At 36.6% G+C, this 17000-nt stretch overlaps 3 protein-coding genes across 4 annotated transcripts; 1 reads left to right on the plus strand and 2 right to left on the minus strand.

Moving 5' to 3' along the window:
* Positions 1-646: 646 nt before the first annotated feature.
* LOC141595849 (putative ABC transporter B family member 8) lies at positions 647-7600 on the plus strand. Its single transcript, XM_074415802.1, has 8 exons — positions 647-1037; positions 1292-1346; positions 1846-2024; positions 2679-3136; positions 3506-4046; positions 4365-4544; positions 4860-6544; positions 7243-7600. Exons 1-8 carry the CDS (start codon positions 798-800, stop codon positions 7598-7600), a joined length of 3696 nt encoding a protein of 1231 aa, XP_074271903.1. The 5' UTR covers positions 647-797.
* Positions 7601-7812: 212 nt separating this feature from the next.
* Positions 7813-10317, minus strand: LOC141597270 (pseudo histidine-containing phosphotransfer protein 2-like). Of its 2 annotated transcripts, none has more exons than XM_074417656.1 (6): positions 10164-10317; positions 9206-9333; positions 8921-8989; positions 8750-8827; positions 8409-8481; positions 7813-7988 (listed from the first exon to the last, which is right to left on the minus strand). In XM_074417656.1, exons 1-6 carry the CDS (start codon positions 10188-10190, stop codon positions 7923-7925), a joined length of 441 nt encoding a protein of 146 aa, XP_074273757.1. In that variant the 5' UTR covers positions 10191-10317; the 3' UTR covers positions 7813-7922. The 2 variants fall into 2 exon arrangements, with proteins under 2 accessions (XP_074273757.1, XP_074273755.1); XM_074417654.1 differs by lacking the exon at positions 10164-10317 and adding an exon at positions 9663-9972 and having other exon boundaries at positions 7847-7988.
* Positions 10318-10685: 368 nt separating this feature from the next.
* Positions 10686-15941, minus strand: LOC141597269 (protein phosphatase 2C 56-like). Its single transcript, XM_074417653.1, has 4 exons — positions 15478-15941; positions 12209-12526; positions 11509-11614; positions 10686-11372 (listed from the first exon to the last, which is right to left on the minus strand). Exons 1-4 carry the CDS (start codon positions 15889-15891, stop codon positions 11065-11067), a joined length of 1146 nt encoding a protein of 381 aa, XP_074273754.1. The 5' UTR covers positions 15892-15941; the 3' UTR covers positions 10686-11064.
* Positions 15942-17000: the final 1059 nt, after the last annotated feature.

A 17000-nucleotide genomic window follows, 5' to 3' on the forward strand; every position in this document is an offset into this window, starting at 1 on the left:
TTGAAGTTAAACATAGATAAATTTGACGGAGAAGAAAACATAATGTACTTTCAATAGAGTAATTTTAGAATATAAAAATTGTAAGTATGAAGTTCATAATTTTGTAGGGATGTTGCTAAGTCCTCGCTCCGCCACTACCAATGTAATGTTGTGTTTCTATTTTCACAAAAAATACATAATTCTATATGAACAATTATAATAATGAACATTAATTATTTGATATCAACAAAAATAATCACCTTGCCTAATGTCTCAAATTTCCAGCTTATGGCGAGTTAACGGGCGAAAAAATTATGTACCGTTGTGTTATATTGAAAACGGAATAATGAAACAGTTAGAGAGCTAGTAATCAACTAATGAATTATTTGAGCGAGAATTACATCGATCGACTGCTATATATTATTGTTAATTTCTCCTCGTGCAAATAAAAATAAAAATATTATTCTCAAAGACTCAAAGACATAAAGGCATGATGCATATCAAATATCCCACGTAAAGATGTCCATTTCACATTACAACAATTATAACAATTGACCATAGGGTACGTCCTTAAGAAATTGTTTAAGGATAGTTGCTTAATTCCATGGAATGTCTAGTGATCCCTCTTACCTATATATGTATGTGTCCATTCTTTTATTGCACCAAATTTAAAACTTAACCCTACAAAGCCCATTATTCCCTTTTTCTCCCTACTTTTACTTTCATCATATGAAACAACATTTTTGCATCTTGTACACCTAGCTAAGCTACTTAGCTACCTAGTACTAAGAAATTTCAACAACAAAAAAATTACAAAAATGGAGGAAAATCACAAAAAAGAGATTTTTCAAAATAAAGATAACAAATCTATAGCTAAAATTTTTCGATATGCAGATAAGATCGATGTTCTCCTAATGTTTTCGGGTACTATTGGTGCTATAGGTGATGGAATGTCTACAAATTGCCTACTAGTCTTTGCTAGCAAGCTTATGAATAGTTTAGGTTTTGGACAAAATCAAATGAGTAATGCTAGCACTTACATGTCCGATGTTGAAAAGGTAAGTATATTCTTCGTATGTTAGCTGACTCCAAATTATTTTGTGAACAGGTTTTATCTCGTGTACTATGTAAAAAAAACATACGGAGTATATACTTTTGCGTAATGATGTATGCCTGAATAAATCTGGATTGGGTGAACCGGAGATATTCTGACTCGATCTTGACAAGTTATTTAGATTTAAGTTTATTTATGTGTGATTTTTTTAAACTAGAGTATTACTAATAATTATTATGTTTTCTTCCCTTGAAACAGTGTAGTTTATACTTCGTGTACTTGGGATTAGCAGTCATGGTGATAGCTTTCATGGGTAAGATACTGCTTTTTAAACACACTTTATTTAAGTGTCTAAAAACCCTAGTTTTTTTTTTTTTTTTGTGTAAAAGGAGCTAGAAGAACGATTTTGAGGCTAACGAGATTTAAACTCAGGTCATGAGTACCACCTCTCATGATTTTATCAACTAAGCTAGCTAACGTCTGCTGCTATAAACCCTAGCTTGTAACTATGCATCAATGTGTATCGAGATCTAATGTGTGACCTTTATTTATTTTTAATCCTTTTGAGTTCTAGCTCATCTTCATCCTAATGGTAATACCAAACTAATCAATAACCATTGAGATGTGTAATGATTTCTTACCTAGTCCCTAAATCATGAGGTCAATGTTTAATTCTTAATTCGGTGAATAGTTCACACTGGCCTTCTGGCTATCGTGTCACTATTGTTAATGGTGGACATCCTAGTTTTGATACTCCGTATAAATATATTGTATTCTCATTTGCTAATCAAATAGCTCAAAAATGGTTGTAGAGGGTTATTGTTGGAGCAAAACTAGCGAACGACAAGTACTAAAAATTCGATACAAATATTTGGAAGCCATACTTAGACAAGAAGTTGGGTTTTTTGATTCACAAGAAGCTACCACTTCAGAGATTGTGAATAGCATTTCTAAGGATACTTCTCTCATTCAAGAGGTTCTAAGTGAGAAGGTTTGTTTTACCTTCAAAATGTAGTATATTATTATTATTATTATTATTTTGCTAATTTATTTCAAAATAATAATGTCTTGCATGCATTTTGTAAACATCTACACAAATTGATCTTTATGCATATACGTATTATTATGATCTAAATGATTATTACTCTCCTTTCTATAAAGAAGTTTGATTGTAATCCATGCTCCTTTTGGAGTGCTCTTTCTTTTTCTTAGCTTTCCTTATAAGGATTGGAGTAATAGAGTTGCTTTTATTAAACTTTTTTTTTTCCTATTTATCGATTATGGTTTTGTCAATTGTGAACTATGTCACATTTTAACGAGTCATCTGGTGATAATCAATTTTAAAACCATCATTTTAAAGTATTTAACGATTTTTTTAAAATAACGATGAAGAGTATTTGAACCTATAAAATTCGTGGTCATTATAATGATCAACTTTAAATCTACCAAAATGTAATGGAATGTAAGATTTGCGCACGGTCAATTTCAAAGGCAAACGGTATCTTGATTGGCATCCAACATATATATAAATGAACCCGATTTTGATATACAGGTAACACCAGGTTACGAATCTGATAGCGCTATCTCACTTTCCATTGCATGCACGTAAATTAAAGCTTATTTTGAGGTGTACCTTCTATTTCAGGTTCCAATATTCTTGATGCACACATCATCATTCTTCTCAGGAATTGCATTTTCTGCATACTTCTCATGGAGACTATCACTTGTAGCCTTACCAACAATCATACTACTAATAATCCCAGGAATGATTTATGGCAAATACCTAATGTTTTTGTACAAGAAATCCTTCAAAGAATATAGCAAAGCAAATGTGATAATAGGAGAGGCCTTAAGCTCTATTAAAACTGTATATTCCTTCACTGCTGAAAAAACCATTCTAGAGAAGTACTCTCTTATCTTAGAAAGAACAATGAAACTCGGGATTCGACAAGGGGTTGCTAAAGGAGTCGCGATTGGAAGTACCGGGATCACATTTGCAATATGGGCTTTTCTTGCTTGGTATGGAAGTCGTTTGGTCATGTATCATGGTGAAACTGGTGGTAGAGTTTATGCAGCTGGCATTACATTTATTATGGGAGGAGTGTAAGTAGTCTTTCTTCTTGAATTCCATTCTTATGTACCGAAGAGGTCTTAGTCTAGTGATTAAGACCGAGGTCTCGTGATAATAGGTCACGCGTTTGAATCCCCTTCCCCCTATATTGCACTGGCCTTTCGCTTCATTTGACACCGAAAAAATTTCCATTGTTAATTTGTTATGTGCATATTAAGGCCCTGTTGTTTTTGGCTGAAAGGAACTGGACTGAACTGAATGCAGCTGAACAATACTGAATAGAGTTGAGCTGAACTGAAATGAACCTAAATTAAGCCAAAAAGAACAGGGCCTAAGTCTATAATACCAATGACCGGAATGGGAAGGAGTACTAAACTTGAACATGTGTATATACATGGCAGATCACTAGGAAGTGCACTTCCTGAGGTAAGACACTTCACAGAAGCCTCAGTAGCAGCAACAAGGATACTCAACAGGATTGATCGAACACCAAAGATTGATGGTGAGGACACTACAGGTCGTGTTCTAGACACCATTCGCGGTGAAATACAATTCGAGCATGTAAAATTCACATACCCATCTCGCCTTGATACAATAATCCTCAAAGATTTTGACCTAAAAATCGAGGCAGGGAAAACTGTGGCCCTTGTAGGAGCAAGTGGAAGTGGAAAGTCGACTGCGATTGCTCTACTTCAAAGGTTTTATGATGCTAATGAGGGTTTTGTTAAGATTGATGGGATTGACATAAGAATGCTTAAGTTGAAATGGGTTAGGGGACAAATGGGGCTTGTTAGTCAAGATCATGCATTGTTTGGGACATCAATAAGGGAGAATATCATGTTTGGTAAGCTTGATGCAACCATGGATGAAGTTATAAGTGCTGCTCAAGCTGCTAATGCTCACAATTTTATTAGACAACTTCCTGATGGATATGAGACCAAGGTATGTATTATGTATATATCACGCGTTTGTACAGATGTCAACTAGCTTAGTTGGTAAAATCATGAGATTTGAGCCCAGTCAGCATTATAATCGCTCTTCTAGCAATATTTAGGACAGAAGAATACCAGCGGTAGGGATACTCGAACCTTAGACCTATTGTCCACTATTTTTACATGGCTCCATCTTAATCACTAGGCTAAAACCTCTTCAGTAATACCGAGTATATATCTACTTTTTATTTAATCAACAAGTCAACAACTAGAGTTTTCTTTTATAGAGTTCATAATTGTGACATATATGATGTTATAAAAATGATAGATTGGTGAAAGAGGAGCACTTATATCAGGAGGTCAAAAGCAAAGGATTGCAATAGCAAGGGCAATCATTAAGAACCCAGTGATACTCCTTCTTGATGAAGCCACAAGTGCACTTGATTCCGAATCCGAAACTCTAGTCCAAACTGCTCTTGATCAAGCATCCCTTGGAAGAACTACTTTGGTAACCTCTCTTATTTACTTGCTAGGGCCTTTAAGCCAGTTGATAGACTATACAACCAGTTATAGTACAACTGGCGGTGTAGAATCTGAGCTATATATTAAATTTTCCGAGTTTTGTTTTAAAGAATCCGAATCATATCATAGAGTTTCTGAACTCAGCCATTTAAGGGGAAAAAAAAAATTTACCTAAGCTCAAAAAAAAATTACAAATGACCCTTTACTTTCTTTTGTATAATACTCAGTAGCTGGTCTCCAGTAAGACGGTTTTACACTAATAATGTATCAATAAGATTGGTTTTACATTAATCTTGTGCAGGTAGTTGCACACAAGCTCTCGACGGTGAAAAATGCCGATATAATTGCAGTGATCAATGGTGGTCATATTGTAGAGATAGGATCACACAAAGACCTTATGAACCAACCAAATGGTCATTATGCAAGATTAGCTAAAATGCAAAAACAACTAAGTTGCATTGACATGGACCATAACAATACCTATGAACCAAATGCCACATCTTCTGTCCCTAGAAGTGTAGGTAGGCTAAGCACAAGGTCAAGTCCTGCGATTTTCGCTACCCCATTACCGAGTTTTGAGATGCCACAATCCTCGATTTCACATCCCCCACCTTCCTTTTTCCGACTTCTTAAACTTAACTCCCCTGAATGGAAACAAGGCTTGGTTGGTAGTCTCTCGGCCGTGGCCTTTGGAGCAATACAACCCACCTATGCATTGACAATAGGGTCTATGATCTCGGCCTTCTTTGTAACAAACCACGAGGAGATGCAGTCGCGTATCAGAAGATACGCGATTGTTTTCTCCTCGCTTTCATTTTTCTCAATAACATTAAATCTTTGTCAACATTCGAGTTTTGGGTTTATGGGAGAGCGCCTTACTAAGAGAATTCGGATTAAGATGCTTGAGAAGATTTTTAGTTTTGAGGCTGCTTGGTTCGATGAGGAGGAGAACTCTAGTGGGGCCCTATGTTCGAGGCTAAGCAACGAGGCGACAATGGTTAAGTCATTAGTAGCTGACCGTGTTTCACTCGTGGTTCAAACCATCTCAGCAGTGACTATAGCCATGGTAATGGGCTTAGTCACGGCTTGGAAACTCGCGCTTGTAATGATCGCGGTTCAGCCACTTACTATCCTATGTTTCTACACAAGAAAGGTGCTTCTTTCTAGCATAACCAATAACTTCGTCAAGGCGCAAAATCAAAGCACTCAAATAGCCGTAGAGGCGGTATATAACCATAGGATAGTTACTTCCTATGGTTGTGTAGGAAAAGTGATGGAATTGTTCGATTTAGCGCAGAATGAACCGAGAAAACAAGGGAGGAAAAAGTCTTGGTTAGCCGGGATTGGGATGGGTTCGGCTCAAGGGGTCACATTCATGTGTTGGGCATTGGATTTTTGGGTTGGTGGGAAATTAGTCGAAAAAGGCGAGATTTCAGCAGGGGATGTGTTTAAGACATTTTTCGTGTTGGTTAGTACAGGTAAGGTTATTGCAGAAGCCGGAAGTATGACTTCTGACATTGCTAAGGGATCTGCTGCTGTCGCATCTGTGTTCAAAATCTTAGACAAGCCGTCACAAATTTCAGTTTCACGTACAAAGCTAGAAACTTTGACAGGAAGGATAGAGCTAAAGAAGGTGGATTTTTCATACCCGACTAGACCCGAGAGCCTGATCCTGCGAGAATTTAGCCTAGAAGTGAAGCCGGGTTCGAGTGTAGGGCTAGTTGGGAGAAGTGGGTGTGGGAAATCAACAGTGATAGGACTAATACAAAGGTTTTATGATGTTGATAGAGGTGCAGTAAAAGTTGATGGTGTTGATATAAGAGAATTTGATGTTGTCTGGTATAGAAACCATATGGCTTTGGTTAGTCAGGATCCGGTTATTTATTCGGGTACCATTCGAGATAATGTGGTTCTTGGTAAGGTTGATGCTTCTGAGAATGAAGTTGTTGAAGCTGCCAAGGCTGCTAATGCTCATGATTTCATTTGGTAAGTGGTATACCTTTATGTCATTGACTTAGTTGGTAATGTCATGAGAACTGAGAAGTTTACTCGTTATAAATGGGGGAGTAGGATTCAAAGTTTGCGGGTGAAAACATAAATTAGAAATTTTAGGGGCCGAATTAGTAATGAAAATATAAGTGGGCTGGGCATCGGTCCAAAACCGGACCGAAACCGGAATCGACAAAAATCATGGACCGAAATCGGACCAGACCTGAAAATTTCCGGCCCAAGACCGGACTGGACCGTTTGGACCGGGATTTGTCATTACATGCTCACTTTTTCAAATTCTGGTCCAAAAATTCCGGCCCATTGGACCGGATCGGACCAAATTTTAAGAAAAAAAATTCAAATAACAATAATTTCGGGCATTCCGGTCCAAACCGGTCCCGAACCAGACCGAAAACCGGAATGTTAGAAAATGGTGGACCGGACCGGAATTTTTAATATCGGTTCCGGTCCACTAGATTCCGGACCGGTCCATTTTTTCAGTCCGGACCGGATTATTGCAGCAATAGAGTTAGCTTAGAAAAAAAATTGTAAATTCTAAAAAATTGTTCACCATTTAAAATTTAAATGGTTATTTGATAAATATAAAGGACCCTTTAATTTTAACTGTTCGGTGATCTTATGATAAGTTGATAAATTATAATAACACCGTCTGATACCGTCTTACTCTAATACAGCTCCCTTAAAGAAGGGTACGAGACGGAATGTGGCGAGCGAGGAGTACAACTATCAGGAGGTCAAAAGCAGAGATTAGCAATAGCCAGAGCAATTCTCAGGAATCCAACTATTTTATTACTTGATGAGGCAACTAGTGCTTTGGATTTGCACTCGGAGAAATTGGTTCAAGAAGCATTGGGTCGAGTCATGGTGGGACGGACTACTCTCGTAGTTGCTCACCGACTCAACACCATCAAGACTCTCGACACAATTGCCTTTGTCCAGGATGGCAAAGTCGTTGAGTGTGGCACATACACCCAACTGAAGCACAACCGTGGCGCTTTCTTCAACCTTGCTAGTCTTCAGAACCTTACTTAATATAGTAGTTTAATATCGAGATCGATGTATAGTACCAAGTATCTATATATTAAAGAATTTTCGAGTACTTGTGTTTCCGGTAGGTTTGTGCAGCAGCCTTCGCCAACAGACGGTTTGTGGCTGAAATTAAAATTACATCAATAACTGCATTGAAGTGAATCAGGTGATTACTAATTCACAAAATGAAAGGTGTAGACGGTTTAATGATCGACTGAAAAATAAAAATTATATATTTTATATAACGAATACAACTATATAAGTCCTTATATATAACAATAATATAGAGAAACTTGAACATAATTTTGATTTCTGCAGCAGAACTTTAGTCATCTTCATTAGAGTCGGACCCGTCAACTGGTGGACCTTCTCCTCTCAGTTGTGCCAGGATCTACAAAGAAAGGCACCAAAGATTAGCGACGGAAGGAAATCGGGTAAGGATAGACCGTTGCCTTGACAGGAAACTCAACAATTTCTAAATTTTCATTGAAAATCATATATATAAAATCCGAGAGTAATTATCGCCTCTAGGAATTTCTAAATTGTCTTTTCTGCTATGTTACTTCGACATTTCAATTTGGCTGAATGTCGGTCTCTGAGAGTCAGACCTTCTGACACTTCTATGCATCAGTTAGTCCAAAAAACATGATTTTTTTCGTAAAATAGCCGACACTATTTGGCATGTGCAGCCGTATCAGAGTAACATAGGTTTTCTATGAAAATAACAGTTGAATGATATTTCACACTTTTCTGCTATGAAAATACTGAAAATAACAGTTGAATGATATTTCACAAAAGACGCGAAATAAACCTCAATGTAAGGTTCAAGGCGTGACTTCATAGCAAAGTGCTCGGACCTGACCTTTCCCAGAGCAGCACCCAATCTGTCATAATTAGTGCATTCCTCAGAATAATCATCACTAAAACACAGACTATTCCAACTGATTGTAACGAGAAAATTAAGTCGAGAATTGTTTCACACAACATAAGACGCACATACAGTTTAATAGGTTTCGACAGTTATTTTGCCTTATACCAGATCTCAAAGTCCGAGGACAGTGAGTACATTGTTATGCAACGACAAGAACAACATAATCTCGGTGCCTCAGTGAGTCCCCAAATTTCGGGGTAGTCAGTAAGCAATCGACTCACCTATTAATATCTGTGTTATGCCTATGGAAGTCAGCCAGCATCTCATCTACAGCAGCAGTAAGCTTTGCAGTACCGACGCTGCATATAACAAAGTCAAATAATCTTTTTGCATCATTGTCCATTTTTTTTCCCTACTTTTTTTTCGACATTTTGGTTCATTTTTGCTCTTACCTAGCACTAGCTCCTTTCAGTTTTAGCATCAAACGCTCGAATTCAGCAAGATTGAGAAGATTATTATCCCTGAAATAAAAATCAAATGAACACATATATATATCAGTTAAATAAAGAGCTTAATTCTCCGTCTACATCAATCAATTAGCCTCGTTTGCATTTTTGTGTAGATCGTTCTAGAAAATTGGGCTAATTGAGTGAATCAAATGGAGTACCATTCTGTGTTACTGGTAATTTTTCGCATAAGAAATAGAAAAATCATTAGCAGAAAATATATTGAATTACAGAATCCCCTGCAGTTTCTGAATGTAGTCTGCAGCAGAAGGAATGTACTTGGACATTATACTTTCGACAAAATCTGGTTGGTGTTCTTCTAAATCCTCTAGTACAAGAAATCTATCATCCAGAAATCCCTGCATGTAATAATTCATCAGTGACATACTGACATTAATGCATTAAACAGACCACAATACTGGTTTTTACTGTTAGATTCTGTAAATCAAGCAAAAAATTTAAAGGATTAATAAATGTCAATTTAGCATAAACATTTTACTCTTAACTCTATACCATGCAAATTGCACAAGTAAATCATGTGACATTAACAAAACCATAGTTTTAATGTCGATAGGTTATAAACCCATGTCACGAGTACCACCGTCTAATGACTTTACCAGTTAAGCAAATTGATAGGACACATAACGACATAATATGAAATTGGACAGTAGATAGGCCAAGAATGAACCTCATTGAACATTTGTTCTCGCCTCCTTACAAGCTCGCTGTGCAACTCGTATCTGTTCATAGTTACGACAGAGAGGAAGCAAGAGAGAAAAAGAGGAGGATGTTTGAGGGCTTGAGTGTTCAATGTCTCAATGATGGTTCGGACCTGGCTATAGACTGGGTTTATAAAGCTAGACAAAGGGTACATAGGATCTCACCTGGGGAATTAATTGGTAGACTTTTCATAGATTTTGGTAATAAAGACATCTTGGAAGAAAATGAATCAGTTTTGATGCGATACGAAACTGATATCAGTGTTATTAAGGTAATCTGTGGGTATCTGGTAAGCATTAGTAAAAAATCAATGCTGGTATTTTCATTCACACCCAAAGATCTTTGGTGTTACTTGCAATTAATGGAATTCTGGACACCACTGATAAATGCAGGGAACAATCGGATCCAAGTTGGGTCGATATCATAACAGAAAAAGATGAATAAATAAGAGGAAGAAAATTGTGTGTACCTTATGCATCATAAAAGATTTCACCATTTACTGTAATGGTAGTCGGGAATATGTTTCGTAAATTGATCATATCTACAGATCGTATAGCCTCATCGTATAATTAGATAGTCTATCTCAAGTATCCACGCGTCTAGACATACTGCTTGTAAGTGGCCTAATCTTTTATTATACACACAGCAAACTAATTGGAAAATCTCCGCCACTGATGATAAATGCAGGAAACAATCGTATCCAAGTTAGGTCGATTTCATTAAGAAAAAGAAAAAAAAAAAAAAAGAGAGAGATATCAGGAAGAAGATTGTATGTACCTTATGCATCATAAAAGATTTCACCATCACTGAAATGGTAGCCGAGAATATATTTCGCAAATTGTTCATATTCATATATGGTATAGCCTTATTGTACAATTATTAGGTTGTTTACTTCTAGTATCATGTGTCTAGAAATAATGTTCGTAAATGGCCACAGCAAATTATCCAGAAGGCAAAATGAATCAACAAAAGAAAGAAGTTCCAAAAGTAAAGATGATTAAGGAAGCAGAAGCTTTCAACTCGAAAATTAAGTAGCTCACATAAACATTAATCAGTAGTACTTGGTACAGACATCACTGGCTTTTCAGCTACAGCACAGAATGATGCAATAAAATTCTCTTTTTCCGCATTTTTCTTCCATAAACTCTGATCAGACCAGCAAAAATCGAGGGTGATCGAGTATTTTAAAGTTATACACAGTTCAGTTAGGAGAATTATTCTATCAGATACATAACAAAAGCTGATGAGAATTTCTCTGATGTCTAACAAAGATCTTAGACCTCAAAATGTGACTAAAGAAGGTCAACTTTACCATCAGATAAAAAAAGATGAAAAAGAAAACCCATATTACCCTGCAATCCTGCATATCATCAATTTACTTGATGTCTTCTCCTTGGTTTTAGGTCAACGACGATAATAGAAATGTTGTCAGAACTATTTCTCCCAATGGCAAGTTCTGTGAGAGTATCAGCAACTACTTGTGCAGGAGATTTATCACCTGCAACCACGGACCTGCGCATTTGCCTTAAAAGGTTACTGGCCACCTTCCCGACTTCCTCATTTTTCATGACGTCCCACAGACCATCACTTGCCAGTATCAAGCACTCATCTTCTTCACTCCTTGTCGTGAAAGTGATCTCTGGCACTGGGATTACATAAGGCCGCAGATACCTGTCACCTGAAAACCATGTTATATGAGTGCATAACATAAGAATATCATAAAGCTAAAGCAACAGATTAAATGAATTGATCAGTAAAGAATGCAGATAAAGGATATAACTATATAAGTTCAAAAGAGCGAGTTAAAGAAATACCAATAGCTCTGGACATGGCAAGAACTCCAGACACCCTGGCACCGTTCCAGGTAAATACTTTCCCGCCGACTCCTTCAATTCTTGAAAGCTCATCTTCTCTATCTGGCTGCAGATGCAAACACATATATACAGAGTTAAGTCATCATTATTTTTTGAGAATTAATCAACTGAAAATAAAGAAGGGGCACCAGAGGGAATCCGTTCTCAAACGAAGAGTTTATGCCCAGTTACAAAATCACTCATAACAACAAAAAATCGTTTTCTGACAAATCACAGAATTCGAATCATACAACAATCTCAAAAAGGATAATTTAACTTCTTGAAAAACTCCCTTTTCCCTAGACTTAAACTCTCTATTTCTCTCCTTCAAAATACGCCAGCATGTAGCCGAAGGGACTATTCTACACACAGTTAGTCCAAGATGTCTTCATTCATCTTCAAATGAGGACTTGGCTAGGAAGTCCTCCAACAAAAAGAGATTTCACGATAATAATCAAATGTGAACTTGACGGACATTACAGAAACTATGAGGCGACATGGAGAACTTGATAGTGAGTCCCATATTCTGCATCACTCAAAACATGCCTAAAAAAGGAAATGTAAACTATTGGCTAAGACAAACTAAACTGGAATAAGTAAACTGTGTAGAGGAACACAGGGACTCGGGGAGTATTTTAAGAACATTGAGTATTGGACAAACCTTGTGGTCGACAGACAAAGGAATGGTCTGAGTTATCTTAGGGCCGTTAGGGGTGATCTGAGTTCTCTTACAAAGAATTGCCCTTGAATCCCCACAATTTGATATAATGATCTGACAGCCTGACACAACCGCTACAACAGCTGTGGATCCCACAGTCTCAGATTCCCCGCCTTCAGTGATGACCAGATCATCAACTCGCCTAAAGCCACTGCAGAACGTTTCTTGCCACTTTCTCTGCCATTCATGTCCGTCGTGGCCTTCCTGGCTCCACTCATCTGTTATAACTTCATGCATCCGTTGAGCACAATAGTTAGCAACCTATCAATGCCAAAACAACATTTAGCTCTTCGGAGATGTACATTGGAAGGAAATCTGCAGCATCAAACTGTGCAGCTACCCTATATGTGACTGTCCTTAAAACTTTAACATCAGTATATACTCTAGGTTAGTTATAACAACCAGAGTTAGTTATACCTAAGACTAGGGTTAGTTAGCATTAGTTAACCTTAGTTAGTTAGGTCGGTTTATAAACACTATATATAAAGATCATTGTATTAAACACAATTCTATGAAATAATATTCAGATTACATTCATTCAAATTCCATATTCTTTACATCTCATTAATAACAACAATACAAGATTATTGTTTGTTTTACAGAATCCTGGTACAAATTCTACTGGATCCAAATGTAAAGAACTTTGGCACTTGGTTTACAAGCTAACTAGTGTGTAACCCGTGCAAAATGCACGGTATAATCAACATTTATGTATAGCAATTAACGGAAATGATAACACAATTACTGCAAATTTTACAACATTTTGTAAAAAAAAGCTCAATTTTGAAACTTCATCCATTTTTATAACTACCTTCATCCATTTTTAAGCTTCCTACATTTTTTTTAGGAAAAGTAGGAAATTCAAAGGCGGATGGAGGGAGTACGACTTTACGAGTCAACGTAGTAAATTTTGAAACACTAAAACCATGGTAATTTCAACCTCTGCAAAGCCGTATGCAACCTAAACAACTTTCAAAAATCTCGTATCAAACGATCTCACATATATGATCAACGTCATTTGATCATATAACCATATATAATACGAGTAAGTAATATTTAAATCAATAAGATCCTACTCTGACTTGGTCCGTATACTAAATATATTTCCTTAATAAAGATGACGTGACACTCGACAGTGTTCGGTATATTAAGTTATCGAGTCTATCATAAGTAAACACGTAGCACCTAATGAGTTGGAAAAACTCTCCCAACACAATTTATATTTAATCAAGATAGACAAGGTCATTTTTTGAGGACTCTTGATATTTCCTTCAACAACGACAAAAGTACAAAACAAAGGAACTTTCAAAACAGTTGTATTACACTCCAACCAATAGAAAGCAATACGTGTTATTAAACCTTAAAGCATTAAAAAGGCAATAGCACCAAGAGTTGACCCACCAATACAAAGACCTTTTTTTACTAAATTTCAAGGACACGTGTCGATTTTCAAGCTATACTGCTATAGTACCCTTAATCAAAAGCTCAATCTCTAAAAAAAACCTAACGATGTCCTACGTTATGACCTAGGTAGCACGGACACTTCTCCTAATCAGCCGTCCCGTGTCCGACACCGTGTCGGACACCGACACTCCTCGGACACACCTTGAAACGTGTCGGACACCTACAAAGCCGTGTCTAACTTTCTACATTTATTCGGGCACGTGTCCGACACGTGTCCATGGTATTTTGGCCGTGTCCGACGCGTGTCCATGACATTTGGACATCATTTGGGGTGAATGATGTTCTTTAAGCGTGAAATGAGCTGTCGAAAGAGATTGATTAAAAGATTCGTTTGGATGGTAAATGAAAACGAGTTATAATCAAGGGCAAGTTTTAGCTTCACTTATTTAAATTTAATATCAAATACTTTTATAAAAATAAAATCGAACGTTTATAATTATAAATTATATATTTTATTAAATTTAAATAACGTGTCCCGTGTCCTAAATTTCAAGGGATGTCGTGTCACGTGTCCGTGTCGTGTCCGTGTCCCGTGTCCGTATCCGTTTTGGTGCTACCTAGGTTATGACTTACCAAATGTCTTCGGCCACGTCTGATAAAATTGGAACGATGCATAAAAGATATACAAGTACTAATTAACCAATTTTTGGGTTTTGATGGGTGGTCGAGTTGTCAAGGTAAATATGATACGTATTATTTCTCGTTATCAACTGATGAAAATTAGGAGTATACAAGAACAATTATGCAATTTAACATGCAATTGGTCTTCCTTGTGACGGGTTACCATTTGTGACGGATATTTTGTCAGATAAAATGGTAACAAAATGGGTTAGTGGAGAAAGGGGACCACATAAATAGTGTTGCAGAGAGAGAAAAAGTGGGTACTTTGTGAGGTAAAATGGTATCCGTCTTCAGCTTGTGACGGATATGTCATGTCTTCAATGAGAATTTGTGTTTAACATGAGATTCTACTTTAAGCAAAAAAGTTCACTTAAGAATGATGATCGATCAACAAACTTAGTATTTTGGGTATTTAACCAACATTATACTCCGTAACGCATACTAGATCATATGTATAATCTACTTACTTATATTTATGGTTTATCTTTAAATTTCCACGGTCGTAAATAAATAAATAACATAACCAGGATTTTCCTTTAATTAGAAGAATAACTAACAATTGAATAAGATAAAGTGATAAACTAACCAAAAATCAAAACTTTAGTTAAACGTTCAATTTTTTCATCAACGGAGGAGATCGAACCACTAAACCCCTTCGTTCTGCCACTAACGGTTACTCCGTAGTATATAAAAACATAATGCTCGGGGAAAATGGAATAACCAAAAGGGTTAATTCATAAGCAGTGCCAATATAATCACCATTTTTCATAATTAGTACCAACATAATCAATAATTAATAATCAGTACTTATATATTAACTCACTCTAAAAAGTCCAAAAAAATCAGCATTCAAGTACAAATCTCCGCTTATCCACTTTCAAACTCCTTCTCTTATATGAAAGCACATTTAAAGTAAGAAAAAATTAGAGTAAAAAGGAGTTAATATTTTGGTACTGATTACTAATTATTGGTTAGGTTGGTATTGATTATGAAAAAGAAGATTAAAGTTGGTAGTGTTTATCAATCTGTCCAAACCGAAATGTAAGTACACCACAATCCCCTCGTTGTATTTTATTTATTTACATATGATTAAAATACATCTAACCAAAAAAAAAAAAAAAGTTTACCTCGGACCCTCCATGGCCATCATAAACACCAAAGAAGTGAACCGGAGAGACATCACCCACCCTTCCCAACCCGGCACTCGTACACCCTCCCACGTGACGACACGTGCACGACATAAAATCCGGCACGACGGCAACAGCGTCCTCCATTTCCGACCGCCGTCCGATCACCGACGTGTAACCCCAGCTAACCCTCGCCTGCCGTCTAAAGCACCGCGATATCACCACCGGTTCCGGTATCACGGCTGCCGGAATTTCGCCGGAGCCACCGCTGCTCTCGCCGGAAGTGGAGGAGGAGGAAGCGATGCTGTTGTCGGTTGATGTGAATATCGTACCGAAAGCAGAGGAGGAGGAAGAAGAGGAAGGAGGTGGTGGTGGTGAGGAGGAGTCGGGGTTGGTGGAGTCGGATGGGTTCATTTCATGAGAGACTAGAGAGTAATGGAGGAAGGAGATAAATAAAAATATATATATTGACAAATATTTTATTTTATTTATACTCCTAAAAAAATAAGTTGAATAAGAAAATGTTTATTGAAAAAAGTGGAAATGATTGTGCATGAATTGGGTGGTGACACGTTGTTTATTTTATTAGTATGTGGGTAGATTATACTCCCTCTTATTCACTATATTCTTCCCCTTTTCTTTTTGTACAAGAAATAAGAAAGTGAATTTGGACCACACACAACACACTACCCTATATGCAATTTAATTTGGACCACACAAATCAACCCAAAAAAGGAAATAGGGAATAAAACCCGAATAATCCGAATAAAGAAATAGGAAAGAATATAGTGAATAGGAGGGAGTAGGTTGGATTGTAAACAGCTTAATAGATTACTCTGTATATTAATATTGATTTCATTGATATTGTGGAAACAAAGAGTATTAAATTGAGATTTGTTATTTTATTGAGATTTGCTATCAAAATTGAATAGGGACATGCAAAGTGGTGAAGAATTTGAAATTGAATAGCAAAATGCTAGCTGGGATTTGCCTTCCAAAGCGCATGGTCATAATAATAATGTTATGGAGAGCGATTTCAGGAAAGTTATAGACTCTCGAGTAGAAAAAGTGTGTTTTAGTGTTTTACGACATGATAGAGATATCCTTTTTTTTAGTGATGACTTTCATTCAATACTAGTGTAACACCCGTGAAAATTCACAGGGTTGTTTTAAATTTTTGATAAATAAATTTAATTAAATATATTACGAAATGAAAAAAAATACTCCTTATCACCTAAAGTTAAAAAAAAAAAACTGGGAAATCTCAAGAAAAAAAAACTTAAATCAAAAAAATATGATGAGTAATAAGCTCGATCTACAGCCTAAGTGATAATGCTACTACATAATCAGACATCAGTACAAATACGACGGTACAAATATGATAGCTGAAAACTCCGCTTCATGTTACTCTCGAACGTTAATGAAGGACGTCCTCGTATAATAAATTATGAATTAACATGAATTTCAATGTTGTACTTGTAATTCCTTGTTTATGTTATTTGGTATGTCAATTTTGTGTTTTT

The sequence above is a fragment of the Silene latifolia genome, chromosome 8 (genome assembly GCF_048544455.1).
Source record: "Silene latifolia isolate original U9 population chromosome 8, ASM4854445v1, whole genome shotgun sequence".
Classification (NCBI taxonomy): Eukaryota; Viridiplantae; Streptophyta; class Magnoliopsida; order Caryophyllales; family Caryophyllaceae; genus Silene; species Silene latifolia.

Coding starts and splice junctions, on each gene's coding strand:
- LOC141595849 (XM_074415802.1), top strand. CDS start 798: ATGGAGGAAAATCACAAAAAAGAGATTTTTCAAAATAAAGATAACAAA. Junction 4,047..4,364: donor CTGATGGATATGAGACCAAG/GTATGTATTATG, acceptor TAAAAATGATAG/ATTGGTGAAAGAGGAGCACT. Junction 4,545..4,859: donor CCCTTGGAAGAACTACTTTG/GTAACCTCTCTT, acceptor AATCTTGTGCAG/GTAGTTGCACACAAGCTCTC.
- LOC141597270 (XM_074417654.1), bottom strand. CDS start 9,848: ATGTACCCTTTGTCTAGCTTTATAAACCCAGTCTATAGCCAGGTCCGA. Junction 9,334..9,662: donor GAGAACAAATGTTCAATGAG/GTTCATTCTTGG, acceptor TATTACATGCAG/GGATTTCTGGATGATAGATT. Junction 8,990..9,205: donor CAGAAACTGCAGGGGATTCT/GTAATTCAATAT, acceptor TTTTTATTTCAG/GGATAATAATCTTCTCAATC.
- LOC141597269 (XM_074417653.1), bottom strand. CDS start 15,891: ATGAACCCATCCGACTCCACCAACCCCGACTCCTCCTCACCACCACCA. Junction 12,527..15,477: donor ATGGCCATGGAGGGTCCGAG/GTAAACTTTTTT, acceptor TGGCATTGATAG/GTTGCTAACTATTGTGCTCA. Junction 11,373..11,508: donor TGCCATGTCCAGAGCTATTG/GTATTTCTTTAA, acceptor CATGGTTTTCAG/GTGACAGGTATCTGCGGCCT.